General features: G+C 43.1%; 1 protein-coding gene across 1 annotated transcript in view; it reads left to right on the top strand.

Annotated features, from left to right (window-relative positions):
• LOC309643482 (uncharacterized protein) overlaps positions 1 to 7262 on the top strand; it is a gene marked incomplete at its 5' end in the record, with an annotated part of 34896 nt that extends 27634 nt beyond the window's left edge. Inside the window, one exon of the mRNA XM_082426208.1 lies at positions 6839 to 7262. Within this exon, the coding sequence (XP_082282334.1) occupies positions 6839 to 7087 (249 nt within the window). The 3' untranslated portion in view covers positions 7088 to 7262. The remainder of the gene's footprint in view (positions 1 to 6838) is intronic.
• Between the last annotated feature and the right edge of the window lie 20367 nt (positions 7263 to 27629).

Genomic DNA, 27629 nt, shown 5'->3' with positions numbered 1-27629 from the left:
TAAATCAATCAATGTGATACACCATATTAACAAAATGAAGAATAAGAACCATATGATCATCTCAATAGATGCAGAAAAAGCTTTTGACAAAATCCAACACCCATTTATGATAAAAACTCTCCAGAAAGTGGGCATAGAGGGAACCTACCTCAACATAATAAAGGCCATCTACAACAAACCCACAGCAAACATCATTCTCAATGGTGAAAAACTGAAAGCATTTCCTCTAAGATCAAGAACAAGGCAAGGATGTCCCCTCTCACCACTATTATTCAACATAGTTTTGGAAGTCCTAGCCACAGCAGTCAGAGAAGAAAAAGAAGTAAAAGGAATACAAATTGGAAAAGAAGAAGTAAAACTGTCACTGTTTGCAGATGACATGATACCATGCATAGAGAATCCTAAAGATGCCACCAGAAAACTACTAGAGCTAATCAATGAATTTGGTAAAGTTGCAGGATACAAAATTAATGCACAGAAATCTCTTGCATTCTTATACACTAATGATGAAAAATCTGAAAGAGAAATTAAGGAGACACTCCCATTTGCCATTGCAACAAAAAGAATAAAATACCTCGGAATAAACCTACCTAGGGAGACAAAAGACCTGTATGCAGAAAACTATAAGACACTGCTGAAAGAAATTAAAGATGATACCAACAGATGGAGAGATATACCATGTTCTTGGATTGGAAGAATCAATATTGTGAAAATGACTCTACTACCCAAAGCAATCTACAGATTCAATGCAATCCCTATCAAATTACCAACGGCATTTTTTATGGAACTAGAACAAAAAATCTTAAAATTTTTATGGAGACACAAAAGACCCTGAATAGCCAAAGCAGTCCTGAGGGAAAAAAACGGAGCTGGAGGAATCAGACTCCCCGACTTCAGACTATACTACAAAGCTACAGTAATCAAGACAATATGGTACTGGCACTAAAACAGAAATATAGATCAATGGAACAGGATAGAAAGCCCAGAGATAAACCCACGCATCTATGGTCAACTAATCTATGACAAAGGAGGCAAGGATATACAATGGAGAAAAGACAGTCTCTTCAATAAGTGGTGCTGGGAAAACTGGACAGCTACATATAAAAGAATGAAATTAGAACACTCCCTAACACCATATACGAAAATAAACTCAAAATGGATTTGAGACCTAAATGTAAGACAGGGCACTATAGAACCCTTAGAGGAAAACATAGGAAGAACACACTTTGACATAAACCACCGCAAGATATTTTTTGATCCACCTCCTAGAGTAATGGAAATAAAAACAAAAATAAACAAATGGGACCTAATGAAACTTAAAAGCTTTTGCACATCAAAGGAAACCATAACAAGACAAAAAGACAACCCTCAGAATGGGAGAAAGGATTTGCAAAGGAATCATCAGACAAAGGATTAATCTCCAAAATATAACAAACAGCTCATGAAGCTCAATATTAAAAAAACAAACAACCCAATCCAAAAATGGGCAGAAGACCTAAATAGACATTTCTCCATAGAAGACATACAGATGGCCAAGAAGCACATGAAAAGCTGCTCAACATCACTAATTATTAGAGAAATGCAAATCAAAACTACAGTGAGGTATCATCTCACACCAGTTAGAATGGGCATCATCAGAAAATCTAGAAACAACAAATGCTGGAGAGGGTGTGGAGAAAAGGGAACCCTCTTGCACTGTTGGTTGGAATGTAAATTGATACAGCCACTATGGAGAACAGTATGGAGGTTCCTTAAGGAACTAAAAATAGTATTACCATATGACCCAGCAATCCCACTACTGGGCATATACCCAGAGAAAACCGTAATTCAAAAAGACACATGCACCCCAATGTTCATTGCAGCACTATTTACAATAGCCAGGCCATGGAAGCAACCTAAATGCCCATTGACAGACGAATGGATAAAGAAGTTGTGGTACATATATACAATGGAATATTACTCAGCCATAAAAAGGAACGAAATTGGGTCATTTGTTGAGATGTGGATGGGTCTAGAGACTGTCATACAGAGTGAAGTAAGTCAGGAAGAGAAAAACAAGTATCGTATATTAACGCATATATGTGGAACCTAGAAAATGGTACAGATGAACCGGTTTGCAGGGCAGAAATTGAGACACAGATATAGAGAACAAACGTATGGACACCAAGGGGGGAAGCGGCGGGGGGTGGGGGTGGGGGTGTGATGAACTGGGAGATTGAGATTGACCTGTATACACTGATGTGTGTAAAATGGATGACTAATAAGAAAATAAATAAATAAACATTAAAAAAATTTTTTTTTAATTTTAAAGTGGAAAAAAAAAAAAAGAGCAAGACCTTGTCCTCTTCTCCTACCACACCCGACTGATAAGAGCAGGCCGACTGAAAACAGATGCTCCTTGCTGAGCAGGGGCTGTGTAAGAAATCCGTGGGGAGATACAGATGAGCTTTCCAGAGCCAACACTCACCACAAAAACCTAGCTGTTCTATTAGGAATGTCAGTTTCTTAAATCTGTATCTACTGTGACTACCTTTGAGCTTGGGACCACCAGCTCATCCTTTGTTCTTACCCTTCAGGGTCCACATGAAGCTTCCCAGTGTCCTGACTAACAAACTTTCAGGCATGTATGCTTTAATAATAATACATTCCTCTCAGAGCTACACCACTGAAAGGTGTTCCTTCAACAACAGAAAAATTTATTGCTTTCTTCCCCCACAGAAAAACCACAAAAATATTTTCTTCTTGACTTCAGCAGTGAGTTCCAAGTTTCATTAGAGAACTGGCCAGATGCTTCCTCCTAGCTTGTATGGGAAGAAGTTAAGATAAAGGGCATTTGAAACTCTACCTCTGCACACCTGCCTCATACCTTATTCCCTCGTGACAGGTCTTCTTCCTGTTTTCCCGGGGTTGGGGATGTAGAGCTGTGTATGACCTGCTTCCTCCGGCAGCTGGGGCTCTGGAGCCCCCCTGCCCCCTTTCCTTCTGGTTTTAATAATAGATGGCTCTTATTGAATTGTGCACCTGCCATAAACCAGACACTGCACTTTACAAATTGTTTCAAATTCTTAACCCCCAAACTGGAAAAGGGCTGTAACCTGAGTGTCTGCTGCCTAGACAGCCCCTCTATCCATAAGAGCAGACTCTATCTTTCTGTCTCTGTCACTAAGAATCACTTTCCTCCAGTATATTTGCAGAAAGAGATGGGTCTCTCATCTCCAAAGCCAGTCCAGGCTGCTGCCTATTCCTCTGCTTTCACCTGCCCTTAAACTCCACACTCAGCCAGGGTCTCTGCTCGCTGGAGTGTGGGTCTTGGCCTATGTTCTGGGGCTGCCATCTTCCCTGGACATGACACCGATGGTGCCTCGGGGATGCGGTAGGCAGAACAATGGCCCCCAAGAATGTCCACATTCTGGAATCTGTGAATATGTTACTTTACATGGCAAAAGGACTTGCAGATGTGATTAAGTTAAGGACCTTGAGTTGGGGAGATTGTCCTGGAATATCTGGGTGAACACGATGTAATCACAAGGGTCCTTATAAGAGAAAGAGAGTAAGAGTCAGAGAGGGAGATGTGACAATGGAAGCAGAGGTCAGAGGGATGTGAGGAAAAGGCCAAGGAATGCAGGCTGTGTTTAGAAGCTGAAAAGGGCAAGAAAACAGATTCTCGCCTGGTGCCTTCAGAAGGAATGCAGCCCTGCAGATGCCTTGATTTTAGGTCTTCTAACCTGCAGACCAGTAAGATAATAAATTTGTGGCATTTGTGGCAGTTTGTTATACCAGCCATAGGAAACTAATACAAGGGACAATGCAGGGAAGCCACATTTGCCTTTGTTGTCTTGTCACTTAATTCTACACCTCTAACGTGTGTGTGTAAGCCACTTCATTGAAAATTTGGGGATATGTAGAAGGGGAAAAAATCTGTATATTAAATATGATTGTTCCCAGAGGCCAAGGGAAGAAGGAAAAAAACCTTAGCAGGGTGTCTTCATAGGCATGGCCCATTTCCTATCCTTAATGACCAGCCCCAAGGCCCAACCTCTGTTTCTTCTTTTCCTCTGTGAGCCTACTTTTCTCCATGGCAAAATTCATTCATTCAACAAATGTTTACTAAGTACCAACGATGTCCCAGGCACTGTTCTAGGTGCTGGGATTAAAGCACACAAAAGACAAAGAATACAAGCTATCACTGTGTTTACATTTTAATGCAACCCCCCTACCCAGCCCATGATATCCCCACTCAACAAGATCCACCCCACCCTTACCCCCCACCACAAATAGGATCATCTGTTAGGTAAAGATAATCCACAGCCATGCATTTCTCAAAGTCTGAGTTACTCAGTTAGAAATAATGCCACGTAGTTAGATGATGTCCAGAACAATCCAAGGGAGGCTTCATTTCTCCAGTTCTTGTTCTCTTCAGGGTCCCTCTGCCAGCACGTAGTCAAGATACCCCTCCTCATTCTTCCTGCGGTCTTCTGATTGCCTGTGAGTAACACTCAGATATCTCTCTCTCTCTCTCTCTCTCACACACACACACACCCCAAAGACAAACCATTAGTCTCAGTCCAAATCCATATTAAGGAAGGGAGGGGAGAATCTTCCTACACATATTCCAATCTTCCAACATATTCTCCCCAACTAAATCTAAATGGGGACATGCCTTACTTTTGTTATGCAAAGCAGCTCCAATTCCCCTTTTCTCAGCTCCCCCCTGTAGACTATGCCCAGGGCCTACCCGTGCACTAGAAATGCTGCCCATCACGGTGCCTTTCTAAACAGAAAGACCTCTACTCCTTACATCATCCCCTGTTACCCAGAAACTCGGTAGATGTGCCTTTTTGATACATTGAGCCACATCACATTCCTACCTATGACTTCCTCCACTAACAGATTCCATTAAGATGTGAATCTGCACCCTCTGTCCCCCATCCATAGCAAGCCCTCAAGAATTGAGACTTTCCTTCTAGTTATAGAAAGGAACCCCCAAGGGAAAATACCTTCTTTTCATAACTGATACACAATCCTCTCTTCCTCCTCCCCTCCTATGGTCTTTTCCTAACGAAGGATGCACAGGCACCATCAAGCAAATACTTTTGATTAAAGCAAATGTTAGCTCTCTGGGCACTGAGGAATTTCAGAAGGAAGAAACGTTATTGGTAAAATCCAATTAAGCTTACCACCATTAGCTATGTAATGCTGGTTGCAGAGTAATTACTGTAATAGAAATAATAATGCATTGATTATGTATTTACTGGGTGCCAGGGACTTTACTGAATGTTTTTCTTGCCTTAGCTCATTTAGTCCTCATCAATGAGTTTAGGGTGATTTTTATCCACATTTTACAGCTGAGGAATTTGAGACTGTGAGGGGTTAAGAAAATTGCTCCAAGGTCACATTGGGAGTTGGTGGCCAAGCTGGCGTTCAAGCAGGTTCACCTAACAGTCACTGCTGTGCTGTGCTTTAGTGACTGGAATCCTACCCAGGGTAGTACCTTCTGTCTCCATTTGCATTTTTAAGTGAAAATAATAAAGGAGGAAAGGAAGGAAAGGACAGGTTTCATGAGCAAATTTGAGCACCCTGAGAATTATAGATAGGTGAAAAGAAACCTGAAGCCAGGAACAAGAAATACTTTTTAAATTACAGCTAACTGAGCAATGGTTAAGTTTGGAAATTTGTGGTTTAGAGTCAAGAGTGGTGTAAGGACCGGTGGCAACATTTATTTTGAAAGTGTCAAGAACTGCCACCTCCATTTAGATGCTTTTAATAAATGAGAGTCTAAAATACTCTAAAGAGAATCCCAGCAGAGACTACAAGCCAAGAATCCTTGGCTTACAAAGTAATGGGGGCTGCTTCTTCCCAAGTTACCATGCACAGAAGCAAAACTTGGCAGAATCGGAGACAAAGGATTTTGAGCTTGTTCCTACCATTGCAAAACAAACCACTGGGTTACCTCTACTGCCACTCCTTAGTACCAAAACCCTGCTAGGCACTGTTTGGAAGAGAATCCCATTTAGCTCTCTGCCCAGGGAAATCAGCCCCTCTGGAGGCAGCCCCCCAAAGACCTAAGTGCAGAATATCCTCTACCCCTATTCATTTTCTGCAGACTTCTGTTTCTTGAGGAAATCTTCCACATGTAATCGAGCCGCTACTCTGACACCATTTTCATTGAGTAACTCATGGTGATGTCACACCAGCTAGGCACTAGGGGAAGCCCTGCTTTTATGGATTGGCTCTTAATTTAGGAATTTTTATTTTCTGACTTCCCTCCCTTTTTTGCTGGACTCCACTGCATTTGAGCAAGATGCCTGAGTGATGAAGTGTTGCCTGCTTTTGAGAAAAGGAATTCCTGCTCGTTGAGAGGCAAATGGTTGAGTGAAGGCAAGATGTGAGTCCTGTAATAGTACATCTTAATTGGAGAGCTGGCAAGAGAGGAAGGATGTGTAGGCCTGGTGTGGGCTCCGTGGCTCCTAATGGGGTTCGTGGAGCTGAGCTGAGAAGATGGGCGGGGGACAGTGGGACTCACAACCACCCCCTGCTGCCACTGTCCTGTGTAGCTGGGGAGCCAACCGCCTCCCCCCTGGCACCTGGGCAACCACATCTAACCCACATCCCACCTTCCTCCCTCGCCTCTCTGCTGCTCTGTGCAGCGAGCCGGCAGAGGCAAGCTTGGCAAACCTCGCCTGTAAAAGCCTAATCCAAACAGCATGTCCGCTGAGCTCAGCGGGGTGACTCATGTGCAGTGATGTGTGAGGCCAACAAGTGGAGATTAGGATCTGGCCCGCCCGCCAGCCTACCCTGCACTTCCTTTGATCAACTCTGATGGTTTTTAATTCCGCAGAAGCAGCTTCCTGCCAGCGGCAAGTACCTCTTGGTAGAGCCATGTCGATGCTGCCCTACTTGTCGAGGCCGGCGTGTGCTGACGGCACAGGGACTGACACTCTGGGCTCAGAGCCCACATAGAGCCAGGAGGGGAGGCTCTTTCGCTGAGGTGCCCATGGTGATATCGGAAGCTTGCTCCTCAGCTAACACCAGGAAGGCCACGCGTGTGAGCAGCCCGGCTTCTGAACCTGATCCTGGCGTGGGTTAGACTCACCGGATAATAAAGAAAAATGGGACTCTCTCTAGGGGACTCTTTTTTTTTTTTTTGGTAAGCTGGGGCATCTCTAAGGACAGTATTTGGCACAAAATGAAACACTCTCTGGGCTTTTCAGAAGTGCTTTTTCACATCTGTTTTGCTCTAAATGGAACGCATTCGAAGTATATTACTTTCTTGAACATTTTTTTTCCCCTGCTCGAGTGGAATGTGTTTGCCTCTGGATTCTTCCAAATCCCCTCGATGACCAATGCCGGGCAGAGCCCCTGAAACCAGGTCTCATTCTCTCTCTTTCCCCTCTCGACCTTTATCTTGCTCTCTCCTTTCTCTCGCTTTTCTCAGGAAGTGGAGGAGTGATTCTCAACCTCGGCTGTAAGTTAGGGAGACCCTGGGTAGGGGTGGGGGAGGTTAGGGCTTTAAAAAGTCCCCAATGCCAGGCTCCATCCCAGAATAATTCACTCAGGGTCTCTGAGGGTAGGACTAGACATCAACAGTGTTTAAAGCTCCCCATTGTGCAGGCAAAATTGACACTCATTGGAATTTAGGGTCACATAGCATAAGCTGTTAGCCCTAGGAATGCTTCCTGTTTCCGTCCGTCCTTCCTCCCCACCACCGTTCAATCTGAGAGACTTCTGGAGACTGGTGTATACTTTAACCAGGTTAATGTAAGATGATACCTAGATGGGGTAACTAGCCTACCTATTAGGAATAATCTGTTCATCTGATTAAAAGTATTTACCATCGCGCTGAGACTTATCCCACAGAGATGGAACGCCAGGAACTGAAATACAGAATAGACGGATGCTGCAGGGAAGAAGTAGGGGGTGGCTCAGCACACACCACAGTGACCAGCCCAAGGGAATTTCTGGGAGACGGGTTTGTAGGTGGTGGTGATGGGCTGTGGGTAGGGCTTCCAGATAAAATAAAGACCACTAGTAAAATTTGAATTTTTTGATAAACAACGAGTAGTGCAATATTGGGGACATACTTAACACTAAAATATTATTCATTGTTTATTTGAAATTCAAATTTAATTGGGTGTTCTATATTTTTTTTTGCTAAATCTGGAAATCCTAGTTGTGGATGGCAGACCAGAGAGGAGAATCTCGGGTATTTGAGGGAGGGGTAGGTCTCACCTGGGTGGCTACTGTCCTCCAGGGGGCGTTGGGGAAAATGTGTAGGAATTTGGGGCTGTCCCAGTGACTGGGGATTGCTATGAGCATCTAGTGGGTGTGAACCAGGATGCTAAAGATACTGCAGTATGTAGAACAGTTCCAATGAAGAATTATCCCATCTAAAATGCCAATATAGTGGCTAGACCAGTCCCACCCTTTACTGAGGACTCACCCGATCGCCTTCACATAGTTTCTCCTAGAAAGCAATGCACTGGCTGCTCAGAGAAGTTCAGAAACTGTCCCCAGGAAAGAGCCAATCAGACAAATTCCCAGGTACTTGCCCCAATGCTTCCTGTAATTCAACCAAACCATACAGCTGGTCCAATGAAATGAACCCCCGAAACTAACTCCAAGCCTTCAAAGCTTACAATAAGTACTGCCTCCTTCGGGAAGCCTTCCTTGACTGTCCCAGTCTTCACTGATCTGTCTCCTCAGTCCCTAAAACCCTTATTCTCATTCAATACTTGAACATATTCTTCTAATAGTTGCATGTGTCTAGCCTGTGAGTCTCTCCAAGGGGACATCAGGGAAGTGAGATCAAGTTCTAGGTGACCTTGGTCACGTTACTGATTTGGTGGTTAGTTTTGCCGTTTGTTACACTTGGCCTGTTCTTTAAAAACTGTGATGTAGCTGAAATTAAATGTACAAATAGGTGAGGCAGTTCAAGTAAAGATGAAAGGGGAGATGAGAGACCACACAGAAGGGGAAGACCAGGAGCTAGAGATAGATAATTTTGTAAATGGGTATTAAATTTAAGTCCAGGCTCCCTGACAGTCAAAGCAAAATGGGAAACACAATTGGTTATGTCAGTCTTATTGTCTGAAGAAAAGGAAGCAATATTAGCTCATGAGGAAACAATCTTTTTCCTCATGATAAATTCTAAATGAAATTTATCACATAGATCCTAAAAGACAGGACACCGAGAAACATAATGGAAAATGTCTTTAACTGAGTTTTCAGAAGATACCAAAAATGTGGGTGGTTTGTTTGTTTGTTTGTTTTTCTATTTCTTATGTTTACTTTGTAAGAAATTTGGGACTCTAGTATTGAACTTTGGCTCAGTGAAGGCATTTTTATAAAGAGTTGAGCTAATATATGCTATTTTTTTTTCTAATGATCTGATTAATAAGGGGGAACTCAGAAGTTTTCAGCGGCCCAGAGCTTTTATGAAGGCTTCATCCGTGGCTCCCCCAGGAACTCTAACAGCCTTAAGAAAAAGGTGGGGATGCTGTAAGAATCTAGGTTTGTGGTGAGAGGTAGAGGAAGCATGTCTGGGAAAAGCTACATTCCACTTCCCACCCAACCTTCCTCTCCCCAGGCTAGAAGCAGATGGTTGGAATTACCCACCCTACCCAGAAGGCACTTCCCAGCCACATCCCCAGGAAAGCGATAAAGGAAAACAGTGTGTCACCAAGGGCCCACCCCAGGGGCCTGAGAGTGGCTTGAGGGACTGCCTGACCCCGTATATCATCCTTCAATAAGCGCTACACTTTGGGGTTAGTTTGCCTCTCTTCTAAAGGCAGGGAACAAATAATCAGATGACTCAAAAAAGAGTTTCCTTTTTTGGTTTTATTTGGGGCTTTTTTGTTTTGTTTTGTTTTTAAACCAACTTGCTAAATGCGTGGTGGGCTAAAATAAACAAACGGAAAATAAGCCACAGATTAACCCCCCCACCCCAGGCTGGGCAACATCGGTAAGAGGAAACTGTGGCCTGGGGCTTTGAGGGGTTGCTGATGAGCACACGTATCCCCTCTCCCTAGCCACCCAGCCCCATCTCAGATGCCAGCCCTGTGCTTGGCGGCTAGCAGTGACAAAACCAAGATGAATCACCATATGTCAGGATCCATAAATTCTCAAAAGTCTAAGCAGCCGGTCTGGGATGAGAGATCAAGGCCAAAAGTAAATATCTTTGACACATGCTTTTGTTTTCAGATGGCGGCAGCTTGGATTTCCTTCCTGTTGCTGAGAAAAGGCTGGCTGGAGTAGGCGGAGCCGATCCAGGTGCACGTGGAGAGGCTGCTAGAGCCGGAGGGACTGCTCTTCTCACTCCCAGGGAGCCTCTCCACCGCTCCCTCTCCCCTTCTCACTGAGGCTGGAGGGAGCGGGCAGCCAGGGAGAAGTCTCTCCCTTCTTCTCTTAGGGAAATTCAATCTGGTTGTGCTGGCCTTGCTTGCCTAGGGGGCTTGCTTCTAGGTCAGTGGATACTGGCCTTAGTGCTGGAATGTGTATACTGAACTCATTTCTAATCCTCTGGCAGGCCAGTGTTGACTCAGGCTCTCCCTTTCACATGGGATTAGAGGAAGGGAGGGAGTTTAGGATCATTTTTGGCTACTCAGCATCTGAACTCCCTTCTCATGTTTGGGACATTTATCACTTCATGAATCTCAGTGCCCTAAGAAAGAGCTTTCTAGTCTTCTAGAAGTCTCTCCAAGAGACTAGTCTCCTTTGCAGCTAGGACATGGACACCAAGACTTGGCCAATCAGGTGCACTTGCTCCAGATAGTATCAGAAGTCACTGGCACCAACAAACAGGGACATTGGAGAATCCTTTCTGGGGGAGGCTGCAGGGCGACAAAAATATCCAGGCTCCCAGTGCCCATGGTGGTATCTAGTGTCCAGGGCTGAAGATGGTGGCAGTGCAAGCGGAGGTGCAGCCCTAGGCAGTGGCTGCAGGGGTACCCTCATCTCACCTTTTCTAGGCTGTGACTGTACCTGTGGCCTTGGATAGGATCTTAAGTTCCCAGTTCTTGTGTGTTCTGAGCCTGTTTTCCAAGCTTCTCAGTGACTATGAGTTACTCCATAGCTTTTCAACAAATTCCTTTTCTGCTTAAATCAGTCAGTTTCTGTTGCTTGCAACTGAGAACCCTGCCTCTGTCCAGCTACAACTGGTTTCAGTCAATCATCTGCAGATGCTCTTTTTTTTTTTCTTCACTGCCTGCATTCTTCAGGCCTCTGTCCTCCTGGCAATTCCACAAGTAATCCAGAAAAGGAGGAATGAGCATGCAGAGAATTTGACCACAGCTGGGAAGTGAGCCAAGAGAACTCTGAAGTACTTGAATATTAGATCCTTTACTTTGTTAGGTGGGGTAGATGCGGGATTAATGAGACAGAAGGCTGTGGGATGTTCATCTTATTTTGTTTTTTTCATCTCTAACTTGGTTATACAGTGATTCCCTGTGGCACTTACAGATCTCATGAGGGCATGGATCAAGTCGCCTTGTTTTCCCTAGTATGCAGGTCATACAGGATACTCAGTAAATAGTAGTAAAAAGTGACAATGGAAGTTTGAGAAAGAGAATTCAGGAAAAAGAAGCTACATATATCCTTCATGTCTCTTTAAAAAAAGAACTGTCTCAACTATGTGGGAGCTGAAGATTCAGGCTGGTGAGTAGAGCCAACACTGCAGACATTTGGTGGTGCTAACTGAAGAGCAAGAACCTGTAGCTTTAGCCATCAGACTGTCAAAGATGGAGACAACACACTCCTAGGCAGGCGGAGCCTAACTTGGATCTAGCCCAGGCAGAATGCTGGTCCATTCCTTCTTGGAAGGGGACCCCAAGAGTTCCTGCACGTTCAACTGAGATGGCTCTCCAAAAAAGCATTTTGAATCAATTTCAAATGTGTTGACAGTACTTGGTTGAAACCCCAGAAGGAGGTTGAGGGTGGGTGGAGCTAGAAAACCTAGGGCAGGTTTCCCCATCAGCTACCTTAACCGTAAAAGAACCTCAGTGCATCTATGGTAGCCTGGTTTTGAGTAACACTCATATTCGGAATTGAGTCCACAAGGATGCATTTGTTACAAACTGACTCTCGTTCTAATTCTTGTTTGTGGGATTAACCAAGGAAACATTTACCTTAAGCAGGTCTCTTAACTAACTTGTCTAAGTTTTCACTTCCCAATTTTAAATTCTCTAGTTACAGAGCGTTTGGGCTATCTTGCTCACTGATTTCCTAGCTAAAGTTTGATGTTTCTGTTAATTTTCTTAAGGACAAGAATCGTGTGTTCTTTTTCAAATGCCCTTCCATCCAAGTTCAAAGCTGGACACCGCAGGCACAGACAGCCCACAGTGTGGCCACGTTCCAGAAGAGCCTAGGCCAGCCTCCTCTAAGAACTTTCTCGAGCCAGGACCTAGGGCTAGCAGTGGGAAAGTTAGAAGGGGGAGAACGTTGTAACTGGGATCTGTAATCAGTTACAGAACCTTCTAAACTGCTGGTAGTGCTCAGGGTTGCTGCCAGAGCTGTATTTCCAAGGCATCTACTTCTAGCCTATGATTATCTTTAAATTCACATCGAACAGTAGAAAATGGTTAAAGCTCACACTTCCAATGCTATCTGGGGCTAGTGCAGGAGAGAACTGTGAAACATCATACACATGCATATATATTTTAAACCTGTGCTGTTTTTAACAACTTGGTTTTAACATGTGGAATCTGTAAGGACTGTTTTTGCTCCACGAAGGTGCTGTGCCTCTTTCCGCCCTGGGCTTAGAATGATAAGCAGATTTGAAGGTCATGAGTGAAGCCGACAGGATGGTCCTCTTATTTCCTCTGCTTCCTCTCCGGGGAGAGGTGGGAGGACTCCGGAGAAAAAAAGAGGTGGGAAGGAAAACAAGTCAATCCCAGCATGGGGAGCAGAGAGGAGAGAGAATGGTGACAGACAGTGGGAGCTGCCAGCAAACATCTGATGCCCTGCATTGCCCGGGAGGAGAGGAGACAAGTCTTCCCAAATCCAGGCGCCCCAACATGATTGCAAAAGCCACACCCGTCGGCCCACAGACAGCCAACACTGCTGCAGAACCAGTGAGACACCTTGGGAAGCTGCCCGAGTTTCTGGACACATCCATGTAAAAGCTGCCTTTAGCCCTGGTGGATGCCGGAACCCCCCCAGCACGGGGTGACCCAGAGCTGCCTTTTGTTCAAGGCAAAGTTAATTTCAGAAATGTTCTCGATGTTGTTCTCGGGCTAATAGCCAATTCTTTCTCCCACCGGCGGCCGCAGGGCTGACTGAGCACGCGCGCAGATGCGCTCTGCGAGCTTTGATGTCTACAGAGGTAGGCAGGGCAGGTCCTGGTGGAAAACTGTGAAGTCAGCAGAGTTATCGCCGGCACGCCTCCCTTCCCCCTTGCTTCCCCTTTCTCCACCCATTTCCCCCCTCTCAGCTTCCAGCTTCTCATTTCCCATGGGACCCTGCAATAGAAGAAAAGCTGCCGTACTGAGATATGAGGGGGCCAGCTCAGGGCTCCAGCTATCAAAGTATGCTTCCCCCCGTCCCCCCCCCACCCGCAAGTCTAAAACAAAGGAATGCGTTCCATACACTTCCAAAGACGAGCGTGCACGCAGAAACCTCGTCCTTTATGCTCTCCCTTAAGCCCCAAGAGTTTGGGGCCTGGAGTTTGAATCTGTCTTCTGGCCTCCTGGGGTTTTAAAAAGATTCAAAAGTGCCTGAAACCAATACAGCTGCTTGGTTTATGGCTCACATTGAAACCACAAATTATAAAATGATAAATCGCTGCTCAAAGCTCTTCCAGGAAAGGCTATGTTGTCAAGATTAAGTTACAACCTCATGGACCTATGAGTGAGTCGAGCTGCTGACTAACTCACACTTCTTTTCCTGCCGAAGATGTTTTTTCTTCGTGAATTTTCAGTTTCTGAATATTTTAAACAAAGAAAATGACTGAAGGCAGGAAAAACATCGGGGACTTCTTAACCCATGGAGCTTTTTACAGGCTTTATTATGTAACGGCTGCTTTCGTTTTGTGAGACCCAAAGGAAGTTTAAGAAATCTCTTTCTTCTTGAGCACTTAATTGCCAGAGATCAGTGAGAAATGGCTTCACGTGGGCAGCTCCACTCCAAACTCTAGTTGGAACGTGTAGCGTGTGGTAAATCAAAGCTGGTTTTAAGGAATTTGGGTCTTAAAGTATCTGTTCAGTGATTTGGGCAGGATTGCAACACAAATTACTGTATTTTGTACCCGTGAAATGAATTTTTTGGAATTCTCTTACAGGGTCTGGTCTAGTGACAGAGTATGACAAATAATAAGGCCACATGCATGCTTTCCTGTAATGATGCTTCTCTCTGCCAGGGTTTTGGCAGGCAGAAGGAAGCGAGATGAAACGCTTGTTTGAGGCCCCTATCTTGCCTCGCTGCAGGGTCTGGCACACTGACCTCATTTTGATCACCTGGGGCTGCAGGAAGAAACTCAATCATCCATCCATCATGTTTCTCCAGCACAGCGCCTTGGTTACACAACTCTGATCCAGTTTCCTCAAGGCCACTCAAGTCTTGAGGACCATCAGACCATGAGTCATAATCACTTTAGCATTTACTCCTAAATTCCCTCTTGTTGACTTCACACCTCAGGCCCTTCAGTTTCTCTCTTTCTTGGGGTTCTTGGGTCCTGCGTGGCAGTTCTTGTTTTCTGATGTCATTTCTTGTTATCGCCCACACCAGCCACTGCAGGACATGCCACGGTGACTCTTGTCTCTGCTTTTCTTGAAGTCAGGCCTGCTCTCATTACTGCTGCTTTTTCTGGGATACTTCAAGTTGTGGAGAGAGTCCTTTTCCTGTGATTATAGCTCTTTCTTCCAATTTTGACTAGCCTGGCGTCTCTATGATTATAGCTCATTAGGACTCCTAAGGCTAGGAGGCACTTTTTATTTTTTTATGCTGCCTTGTTTTTATTTTTTTAAATAACATGTATCATAACTTATTTTTGCAGGGAAGAATAAAGATGAAAACAATAATGATCATTAATCCCACAGTCCAGATAACCCTAACAGCATTTTTTTTTTTTTTTTTACCCTAACAGCATTTTAAACAATGAAAGTAATATACACACGGGAAGAAAATTAAAGCAATAAAAAGGGTATAAAAGAAAAATAGCGGCCTCCCTGGTGGCGCAGTGGTTAAGCATCTGCCTGCCATTGCAGGGGACAAAGGTTCGAGCCCTAGTCTGGGAAGATCCCACATGCCACAGAGCAACCAAGCCCGTGTGCCACAACTACTGAGCCTGTGCTCTAGAGCCCGTGAGCCAGAACTGCTGAGCCCGTGCACACCTAGAGCCCAAAAATAAATAAATTAATTAATTTTTTTAAAAGTAGGGAGTATACCTGTAGCGCACAGGTGGAAAGATCTCTAAGATAGCATTTTAGGTGAAAAAAGCAAAATGTAGAATGATAAGTATAGGAAGATTGTTGTGTGTGTGTGGTTTTTTAATTAATTAATTTATTTTTGGCTGCGTTGGGTCTTCGTTGCTGCACGCGGGCTTTCTCTAGTTGCGGCGAGCAGGGGCTACTCTTCGTTGCGGTGCGCGGTCTTCTCATTGTGGTGGCTTTTCTTGTCGCGGAGCACAGGCTCTAGGTGTGTGCGGGCTCAGTAGTTCTGGCTCGTGGGCTTAGTTGCTCCGCAGCATGCGGGATCTTCCCGGACCAGGGCCCGAACCTGAGTCCCCTGAATTGGCAGGCAGATTCTTAACCACTGAGCCACCAGGGAAGTCCATATAGTCTTTGTTAAGAGACTGTACCTTCCAGATGAAAGGCATTCAGTTAAAATAATTCCAGGCCCCTTTCTGTCCCTTTAATTCCTCTACTCCCTGCGTCCAAAGTGACTTATCTGACTAAACAAGTTTGGAAGAATAACCTAAGCATGCTAGGTTCAACTCTGGCCTGCCTGAGACTCAGTTTTCTCATGATTTTCACAATGGGGAAAAAATTAGTACCTTTCTTGTGTGGAGATTAGATGAGTTAATATATGTAAAGCTCTAATGCATAGAAAATACTCAGTAAGTGCTAGTTTTCACAATTATTCCTACATATGTTGTACTGGGACTTGCTCTCTCCCTTAACAATATATCTTAGGGATTATTCCACAGCAGTATGTATAGACATACCTCATTTTAAAAGTAGCTAGTATGGTGTTTCATAGTATAACCACACTGCAATTTATTTAGATGTGCCCCCATTTGGGTTGTTTCTAGCATTCAGCCCTTTCTCATCTGAGGATACAGAGTTCTAGAGTCAATCAGCATAAGCTTCACCTGCCATAAGTGTATTTCACTTTATCTATTTAACAAACATATGTATCATTTACTACCTGTCACACACATGTCCTAATCATCTTTAAAATGTTAACTCATTAATACTCATAATGATGCTTTTGAAGTAGGAGCTGTTTAATCCCCATATTGCAGATTGGGAAACTGAGGCACAGAGAGGTTAAGTAACTTACCTGAGATCACATGCCTGGGAAAAGGAGTGCTGGGATTCGAACCCAGGCAGTCTGGCTCCCAAGTCCATTTTCTTGACCTCCCTGTCCACACTGTGTACCTCCCTTTGATCTAAAATCTGTGGCATCACTTCAATAAGACCCTGAGCCTCATCTTGTCACATTTCACACCCCTACTGTGGATGGGAATTCAGCCTTTTTGGAATATACTTAGGAATATACAGGCAATTTAAACGAGAACGTGATTGCTGAATCAACCTGACTCCTTAAACTACCAAGAGCCAGCTTTTCTAAGGACTGTCCTGCCAATAGCCAGCCAAAGTCAAGAAAGCCCTTCAAGTGATGATACCAGCATTGTCTTCAGAGGCCCCAGGTCTGGGCTCTCAACTCTGCCTCTCTGTGCCATGCTGGCCCGCTGCGCAAACTCACAATGCAGGTCAGCAGACAGCCTTAAAATAAACAAACATGTTTGTGTTGTGCCCGGTTATGGAACAGTGTGTATCCAATTAGGTAGTGCAAAACTCATGCAAATAATCTTTCCTTTTTCCGATTCTTGCTGTGTATGAGTCTTTGACTGACTTGGCCAACTCAAATTCCTAAAATACTAAGGTTCAGAAAGTCTGGGCAAAGTTTGCTAGTTAAATATGAAACCCTGCCTTCATCACTGCCCCCATTCCTACCCTCAAGCTACTTTAGCTTTTAGGCATGTGTACACTAAATGCCTTTTTCTTTAAAGATATGGGTGAGATATTTCTTTTGGAGTATGTCCAGACAATCTGGCAAATCCACACTTGACGTTAGCCACAGGGAAGAATATTTATTTTAAAAAAACCCAGAGGAACAAAAAATAAAATTAGGGCAGGCTATGGACTTACCCTCTTTAGAAATCAGAATATCTTTCCACATGGAAGACCTTATCAAACTGAAGGGTTTGAATTTTTTTTGCTTTGTTAATGGAAAAAATATGTATACATACATAATTTAATATTCCGTAAAGTTCTTATTAATGATTAGAGTTTAAATTTTCATTTCAAAAGTTATTGCTTATTCTAACATACTAAAACCTGTGTTTTTTCCTTTTATAAATAAACTTCTATCTCTGGGTTCTGTCTTTTAGAAAGAAAGTACTTAAGGCCAGTTTTCTACCCCATCCTGAAGCTTAAATTTTGGCTCAAGGAGCTTCCTGTCCTGTTCCAGCTGTGACATGTTGAAAATAAACCTGGCAACTGGAGACAACTTGCTATACTTTTTGAACCTTTGCTATGGCTCTAGTGCTTTATGTCTTAGGAAATAGGGTGGGAGATAGGGAGAGAATGAGGTGGGGGATCTCTGATGGGAACAGGAAATAGGGTCTTCCGGTCTTCCGAGGGCCTTCTTTCTACTCCTTTAGTCTCTGCATCATCCAAAGGGATGAATTGCCTCTACACATACAGGCGCACCTCACTTTACTGCGCTTCACTTTTTTGTGCTTTGCAGATACTGTGCTTTATACAAATTGAAGGTTTATGGCAACCCTGCATCAAGGAAGTCTATCAGCGCCATTTTTCCAACAGCATTTGCTCATTTCGTATCTCTATGTCACATTTTGGTAATTCTAGCAATATTTCACACTTTTTCATTATTATTGTACTTGTTATGGTGACATGATCAATGATATTTCATGTTACTACTACTACTCACTGAAGGCTCAGATAATGGTTAGCATTTTTTTTAGCAATAAAGTATATTTAAATTAAGGTATGTACTTTGTTTTTTTAGATGTAATGCTATTGCACACTTAATGGGCTACAGTATAATATAAACAACTTTTATATGCACTGGGAAACCAAAAAATTCATGTGACTTGCTTTACTGCAATCTTCACTTTATTGCTGTGGTCTGGAACCGAACCCACAATATTTCTGAGGTATGCCTGTATGTCTAATCCAGCTCTTCTCACAGGGAGGTAGTTGAGCAAGAAGGCATTGCGTTGGGATGGGACCGTGAGCTTGTCTTACTTAATTACAGTGCATAATGCTGGAGATGGAACACAGGAAACTAGATCCTGGTGGAATTGCTAAGCCAAAGACAGAAATTGATTGAAAAAGAAGTGATCCATTTTTCATTAAAAATATCAACCACACACACACAAAATTAATCACCATACCCTCCCTCTCCAGTTTCATCTAATGGAAACTGCTGTAAACCCTGGTCCCTGCTGAAGAAGTAGGTGTAACAGCCATATTTTGTACCATGTAATCCAGCTGTCTGTTCTCACGGCTGATTGGACAAGAGGTGGATACCTGATTCAAGGGCAGTCAATCCATAAATTCACTAGATTTCCATGACCTGTAGCCAGGTATGAAAAGAGATGCTGGGCCAATCAAAGTCTCTCTCTCTCTCTCTCAGAGAGGTGACATGAAAGCAAAGAGAGAAAGTACCAGTTATTAGCAGGGCAGATAGGTGGAAGGCTGAACTATATTTATAATGATGAAATCCCACAAACACCTATGAATTTCTATTAGTGAAATCTGTCCAGCCACCTCAAATCGAGAACTAGCTTTTAGCACTAGTTTCTCTGAGGCCAGCCCATTGTGGTTTCTGTTCTTGGGTTTCTGAAAGCTTCCATTATCTTATCATGTATTTTTCTTAAAGTTCTTATACTTGAGCTAGCTGGAATGAGTGTCTGATACTTGTAGCCAAAGAAGCCAAAGTAAAGCATTATCAAACAGGCAGGCAAAACTAGAGCCAAAATAAAGGGGACTGAGAAATCAGGAAAATCTAAGCCAAAAGCAGTGGGAGTAGGTGACTTTGTTAAGACTCTTGAGGTTGCAAATAATGTTGCTGAAACTAGCTTATATTGATTAAAGAAGAAAAAGGAAAAGGAATTCACATGTTTATGTGAAGGATGCTAAAGTAGCGCAAGGGCAGCCAGGACTCTTAAAAACTAGTGTCAGTTCCTCAAAATGTTAATCATAGTGATGTTGCCATATGACCCTATGATTCTACTCCTATGAAAACATATGTGCACACAAAAACTGTGCACCAATATTCACAGCAGCATTATTCATAATAGGCAGAGTGGAAACAACTCCAATGTCCATCAACTGATGAATGGATAAAAAAATTAGTATACTCCTACAATGGAATATCATTTTGTTATAAAAGAAATGAAGTGCTGATACATACTACAACATGAATGAACCTTGAATAAGTAAAAGAAACTAGACACAAAAGGTCACTTATAGTATGATCCCAGTTGGTTGCTAGGACCTGGGCAGAGTGGGGAATGGAGAGTGATGGCTAATGGGCCCAGAGTTTCTTCTGAGGGAGATAAAAATGGTCTGGAATTAGATAGTGATGGTTGTCGCACTCTTCTGATTATACTGAAAACAACTCAATTGTATGCTTTAAAAGGTTGAATTTTATCGCATGTAAATTATATCTCAAGCTGTTATTACAAAAATTATATATATATGAAAGCAGAGCAAAGCAAAACAAGAAAAAGTTGTGTCCCAAAGTGGAAAGCCAGGAAGAGAAAACCATACAATTCTCTTCTGCCCCGCTCCCGGCTCCCCCTCTCCCACTGCCAGGCTCTCATCTCTGCTCCCCTGTGGACATCTGTTTCATTCTTGTCTCCGCATTGCAAATTTAAAAAGTTTTTTCTTGAATGTTCTAAAGATGGAAGGTGGACTATGTCTTTAGTGACAACTCTTTTTATGTTCTTGAGGATCCACAGAAATGGCAATCAGGTGTTATTGGGGATGCCCTGGACTGGTGGAGTAATCCAGATGCAGACGTTTTAGATGGAGATACCGAGGTATTTGTTTAATAACACAAGGAGCCATTTTTATTGGGGGCAGGTGTACCTCTGTCCAGATTATTCTAAGGTCTCATTTCCTCTGTTGATGGTCTGAATTAAGCAGTTGGGGGTCTCAGGACTTGGGTCAAGTGGACTACAGGAGACTCCCATCCAGGAGGTGGGGCAAGCTCCCGCACCACAGTGGCGGCTGAGAGCTAAGGAGGGGGACCTCCAGGAGGGAGCCCCTAGAAAGAGCCTTACAGGGGAACTTTAGGAGTAGTGATATCCAATATCCACTTTTAAATTTTCTTTTTCTGCACTGTAATTCCCTTCTGTGACCCTTCAGACTTCATGAAGTTTGTTAAAATTGCAGCCTTATGTTAGCGGCGTCATGGGAAATAGAAAGAAGGTTTTCATCGTTCATGGTAAGGTAGATATTAGAGAGTGACAGCCAGCTGGAAAAGCTGTTATAAGATGGCCAGAGGTGACTGAGGAAGAATTCTAGAGCAGAGCTACTGAGTATAAGGTGACCAGTGGGAACCAGCATGGATTGGGGAATATGAAAATACCTGGAAAGAGGAAAGGAAGGTAGTCCAATAAAGCTGGAAAATCTGGATAATCACTTTCTCTCTCTCCATATGTATATAAATGTGTGTTATGTGCGTGCGTGCATACGTGTATCACATATTTATATCAACGTTGGATTTATGTCATATACTTTTTCCCGTTATATCATGAGTTTTCTTAGTATCCTTAAATATTATTCAAGTATATAACAAGTGTATAATGAATAATGACCTCTTGGTACCCTATGGTATGATTATGCTCTGATTTACTTAACTAATTCCAATTATTGGACTTTTTTTTTCACTTTTTCACTTTTGTAAATAACACTGCAGTGACATATTCTTCTTGGTGTATTAAAAAAATTATTTCTCAAGATAAGTTCTCAGAAGTCTATTTTCTGTGCCAAATGGTATGAACAGTTTTAGGCTTTTGATATAGATTGACAAATTGCCCGTTGGAAAGATCATACCCAGAAGGCCTCCATAACCATTACGGCCCCATCTTCACAGGGTAACTTGCACATTTTGGGGATGAGCTGTGCTCATTTATTTATTTATTTTTTATTTATTTATTTTTTAAATTTTTAAAAATTAATTATTTATTTTTATTTTTGGCTGTGTTGGGTCTTCGTTTCTGTGCGAGGGCTTTCTCTAGTTGTGGCAAGTGGGGGCCACTCTTCATTGCGGTGTGTGAGCCTCTCACCATCGTGGCCTCTCTTGTTGCGGAGCACAGGCTCCAGACGCGCAGGCTCAGTAATTGTGGCTCACGGGCGCAGTTGCTCCGCGGCATGTGGGATCTTCCCAGACCAGGGCTCGAACCCGTGTCCCCTGCATTGGCAGGCAGATTCTCAACCACTGCGCCACCAGGGAAGCTGTGTTCATTTAAAGAGGCTAAATGTGACAGACACAGGAAGGCATTTCCTTGTTACGAAGAGATTTCACCGAAAAATGTCTCAATTTCCTTGTCAAAAGAATTGCCTTTCTTTATTTCCACAATGGTCTTTCTTTAGCAGATTTGGCTGTGAGGAAACACTGATATTCCTTACAGAGAGAACTCTCCAGCTTCCCTTAGAGGAAGCTTATTCTTAATTCTCCTCTCTCTACTTTGAAAGCAAGGTGAAATAATCTATCTTCTGGTGGCATGACTGAGGGAAAACCTTGTCTCCGACTCTCTCAAGTTCATCCCCACAAGTAGGTATCTTGCCTCTAGGTAAATGCCTACTAGGTCTTACATAACATACTTGGAGTGATCGTGACTTTACATATCATTATGGGGAATATTGATGGCAAAGTGTAATGGGGGCGTGGAGACCACTTACAGGACCAGACTGACGTGTGTAACGTTGTCCACTAGAACATGACGAGTTTCAGGGCTGAACTGATGGCATAGCCATGAGAGGAACATTACGAGTGATGTGCTCACACTAGCTGTCCTGGCTCTCCCTTAAGTGCGTCCCTCAGTCCAAGGATAACCATGGGCAGCTCTGAGCCCCCAGCACCCCAAGTGTGCAGGAGCATGTAGGGCGCAGTCCACTCAGAAACATCTACCATGTTGTTGCGCCTGCTTCCAAACAGGAGCAAACTCTTCTCTGTAAGCCGTTCAATTTCTCTGACTTCATTAATTCATGGGAAGTCGTTCTCTACAATTCACTAGAGCTCCATTCTGCACTTTCAACACTTGACATCACAAATCCTCCACTGAGCAGATGTGAAAACTAAGAAAGAGGTTTAGTTGTAGCTCCTGAATCGTAACTAAATCATGAAAGATCCTGGACTGGTGCTGTACATTTCCTTCTATTTGTTTTATTTGTTCTCAACAGTACTGTTGCTGACTACCAAAGTAATGCATGTGCATGGGAGAGATAGACAAAAGTACAAAGAATAAAATAAAAATCACCCATACTTCCAGAACCCAGAGATTGCCACTATTAACATTTTGGTAGATGTTTTTTCCCACTCTTTTATCCATAGATCTATAGACATGCAGTCATCTCTTTCGTAATCCTGAGATCATACAGTATTATTCTGCAATCTCCTTTTTCTCTTGTTGTAGGTTGTTTTTGATTTTACACCATTAAAAGTAATATTGTGAGGAGACTAGGTAGATAAATCTTTGTATGTAGCTCTGATTATTTCCTTTGGGCTAATTCCTCAAAGTGAAGTTGCTGAGTTAAAGGTAGTCACATTTTAGGGCTTTTGATAAATAGTACTAACATACCCTCCAGAAATATGGACCACTTTCCACGCCTATTAGCAGTATGTGAGACTACCTGTTTACCTGCCTCCTCATCTACACTAAATAGAATTCTTTTAAAGAGAAAATTTCCAAACTGATTTCTGGCAAATGGTATCTCCTTATCTTAATTTGTATTGCTTTTTCAATATTCTTCTTCTTAAACAGAATTATTGGTGATCTGTATTGCTCCCTTAGTGAAATGCTTGTTTGTGTCCTTTGCCATTCCTACATTTCTTGACCGGCCAACGGGCCAGCTTGGTGAGCCTGGTTTTGTGCAGAATCCTGGATGACTGAGACTGGCACTGATGAGAAGATGCCTTTCTCACACCTTCTCCCTGGGAGGCCCCTGAGGCTCTTCCACAGAAGTGGCTTCTCACTCTTGGATGAGAATGGTCCATCTCACACCACGGTACCTGGGTCATATCTCACTGCACAGGCTGGTGCCAAAATGCCACCGTTTTGGAAAGAAGGTTCCAGGTCTGAGGTAATCTCATACCCATTTTAGTTCGTAGACTAACAGATTCATAGATCTTCCCAAAACTTCAGCTGTCACAGTTTCAATGCAAGGAAAGTGGCCAGGGAGGCCTTATCTGGAAATGACCATTCAGCTGAGTGCAAGTCCCCAAGACGCAAGAATGAAACAGCCCTATTGTGACTGGAAGGACTTCGATGATGAGCACCACTGGCCTGTGCAACTGGAAATGTTCTGCGTCAGACCATTCCCACCTCAGTCAAGCACTCAGTGTGGGCAAAGCCAAGTTTTAGATTAGGAGGAGGGTGAGGAATGATATAAAAATTTCTTGACCACCTATCTGGAGACACACATACTCAGGTGCCCACAAATGCATTCTGTTTGCATGTATTGTGTACCTAAAATTACTAACAAAAGAAACTAAACGGAATGACATGTTCAAAAGCAAATTATTCATTTTATATTTCTTTCTATCTTTTTCCAAAAATTATTTCTAAAGGCAAATTAATACAGTAACACCCATACAGCTTACTGCTCTGATGAACCTATGATAGGCACTCAGACTACCTCCCTTAAGTTTGCAGACAAAAAGGAAACTGCTCCTTAAACTCATTGGAAAAGCTTTATGTGCTTTAATTACATCCATGAAGAACCATAAACCAGGGGTGGGAAATCTCCAGGTCTTTAATCTTATTATTATAGTGCAAACATTTCATTGCACTTAAGAACCACTTATGACTTCTTACATTTCTAGTTACGATTTATGTTTTAAATGCCGGTTCTTTACTCATAGACTTCTGACATTTGGAGAAAGATTGATAATAAAATAAATCTTACATTTTATGTTTCTTGTTATTTAAATCAGGGGCCATTTTAACTTTATGCTTTTATAAGATTTCTTTACAAGGTTTTGATCCTGTATTTGGTCATTTAGCTATTGGATTTAAAATTTGGTGTTTTAGGGCTTCCCTGGTGGTGCAGTTGTTAAGAATCTGCCTGCCAATGCAGGGGACATGGGTTCGAGCCCTGGTCTGGGAAGATCCCACATGCCACAGAGCAACTAAGCCCATGCGCCACAACTACTGAGCCTGCTCTCTAGAGGCTGCAAGCCACAACTACTGAGCCTGCATGCCACAACTACTGAAGCCTGCAAGCCTAGAACCTGAGCTCCGCAGCAAGAGAAGCCACGCCAATGAGAAGCCCGTGTACTGCAATGAAGAGTAGCTCCCACTCGCCACAACTAGAGAGAGCCCGCACGCAGCAATGAAGACCCAATGCAGCCAAAAATAAATAAATAAAATAAATAAATTTATTTTAAAAAATTGGGGGCTTCCCTGGTGGCGCAGTGGTTGAGAATCTGCCTGCCAATGCAGGGGACACAGGTTCAAGCCCTGGTCCGGGAAGATACGACACGCTGCGGAGCAACTAAGCCCATGCACCACAACTACTGAGCCTGCGCTCTACAGCCCACGAGCCACAACTACTGAAGCCAGCGCGCCTAGAGCCCGTGCTCCGCAACAAGAGAAGCCACCGCAATGAGAAGCCCGCGCACCACAATGAAGAGTAGCCCCCGCTCACCACAACTAGAGAAAAGCCCGCATGCAGCGACGAAGACCCAGTGCAGCCAAAAATAAATAAATTAATTTTTTTAAAAAATTGGTGTTTCAAAGCACCACAGAGTAGTGAATTTCTAGAAATGTGCAATCAAGATATCACCTAATGGTATAGCTGAAATTAAGTTTCTAGTTAATCAGACTCAGTTTTATCAGGTCATCCACAATAGCTTGCTGAGGTTCTACTGAAGTATGGGACAAAATAAATATGGATAAGGAATATTTGACTTAGCTCTGTATGGGATATAAATTAGTAGAGGAAAGAATTTTCTGAGGAAATTAAGAAATTAATAAGGATAAGGAATTGTAATTTAGGGAATGGCTGTTATATTAGCTTATAGTACAAACAAACTGAAAAGTGGAGTAAGGAGGACAGTAGTATGGGGTGGGGAAAAAGCATCTACTAGGTAACTAGTGAGAGTCTAGGAAATCAGGTTCTCCAGCCCAAGGAGGAAGCAGGAGAGAGGATTGGTAACGCTGGCTGGCAAGCATACTCAGGTACCCCAATTCTAAAAATTTGTGCCTTTATCATGCTTCAGCTCAAGTTTATTCTCTGCTTCTGCTCTTCTCTATTCATTCATTAAGCAAATATTTATTGAGCACTTGCCATATGCCAGGTGCTTGTCTAGTGAACAAAACAAAGTCTTGCCAAAATTCTTTAAACTCTAGCCTATATTTTCTTCTTTGGCTTTCACACCAGCCTCTCAGTCTCCACCCCGCCCCCCAACCTGATTTCTTTCCCACTATCATGATAAAACAGCTCTCTAAAGACCAGTGACCTCCTAATCACTACATCGAGTGCCCCTTTCTCAGTTCCCATCTTCCTTGGATTCTGTAGCATTTAATAGCATCTGATTTCCATCAGTTTTTAAAACTCTTGTCTCTTTTGGGTTCTGTAATATGACACTAGCATGATTTGCCTTCTATGACTGTTACTGCTTTTTCCCTGACTCGTTCTCCTGCCTCTTAAATTTTAGTGGTCCTTCCATTTCTACACATTGTTCACTTCCATTTTCTCTCTCTCAAATCTTTTCCCTGGGTAATTTCTCATGGCTTAAATCATTGGCTCTATTTAGAAGTATCCTAAATCTATATTCCCAGACCTAGCCCTCTCCCAAACTTGAATCTCACATTTCAAACTGTGTGCTAGAGGCTTCCATCTGGGCATCTGCTCATGATGCCAGTTCAATCTGTTTAAAACTGAAGGCAGTATTTTTTACCACACGAGGTTTTCAACTGCAAACAACAGAAACCCACTCTGGCTAACTCAAGCAGAAAACGAATTCACTGGGAGGATATCAGGTGGCTCACTGGGTCTACAGGGAAGCCAGAGGACCAAGCATGGAAAATGGGCAGGGACCCAGGCAGTCTAGGGCACAGAGAGCACGTCCAAGTTCACTCCATAGGAGGAATCTGTTGAGGACACTGCCCTGGAGCTGGCTTTCCCCGCACACGATCAAAGCTGGTCTTCAATATCTCAGCCACCTTCCCGCGTGGTCCTTAACTGCTAGTTTTTGTGTCATTCCCCCCAGACTCAAAGACCTGGGCTGGGGCTTCCAATTGGTCCAGGTCATGTGCCTGGGCCCCAGCTGCCAAAGATGACTCCTGATTCCCTTCAGTTTCCCACAGAGGGAAAGGGGATCGACACAGGCCAACCAAAAAATGGCCATCAACCACTATATTTTCTTTTCCCTAATCACTTCATTTCCTTAAGTCCCTATTTGCATTTAATGCCACCACCATTCTCTCCATTACTGGGAGCTGAATCTAGATGATTTCTTTTACTCCTTTCTCTCCCTCAGCTTCTGAGGCAATCAGTCATCCAGGTTTGCAAGGATTTGTTGTTCATTCATTTGTTGTTTTCCTTTACACTATTTTCTTCCTGGACCTTTCTGCAGCTCCTCCTCCCTCGTTACAGGCTTCAGATTGCATTCTCCACTTTCAATGCCTCCTCCAATTTATCCACCCACAGGTTAATTTTTTCTATAGCAACACTTTGATCTTATCACTTGCTGCTGAAACTACATTGTAGACCTCTCAGCCTGGCATTCAAGGATCTCCACAATAGAATTCTAACGAGACTGAGAGGCAAACTGGTGCAGTGAAAAGTTCTTGACCTTCAGATGCGGATTGATACGGGTTCAAACCCTGATTTTCCCACCTTCTAGTTGTATATTTTTGAGGCTCATTTTCCTGGTCCAAAAAACGGGAATAATAAAACCTACCTCCTAGGGCATTTTAAGTCAGCTCTTTGAAGGTTGGAATGGTGTTATGAGTTGCATTTAGGTTACAACATCAACTCACAGATGCTTATAATGAACAATATTCAATTACAGACCTGTCTGTTTCAAAACTTTAAGTAAGGTTGTCATCAATGTGGTTTTAAGGAAGGCACGTTAGGATCAGTATGCTACATGTTTTGGGAGTTAAGTGGAAATCTAACCACCATTTATAGCATTGTTCCTAATTT

Source organism: Balaenoptera physalus (genome assembly GCF_965194825.1).
Source record: "Balaenoptera physalus genome assembly, chromosome: 15".
Taxonomy (NCBI): domain Eukaryota; kingdom Metazoa; phylum Chordata; class Mammalia; order Artiodactyla; family Balaenopteridae; genus Balaenoptera; species Balaenoptera physalus.
The sequence above is the reverse complement of the archived record's forward strand: the minus strand, read 5'-3'. Positions and strand labels throughout refer to the sequence as shown.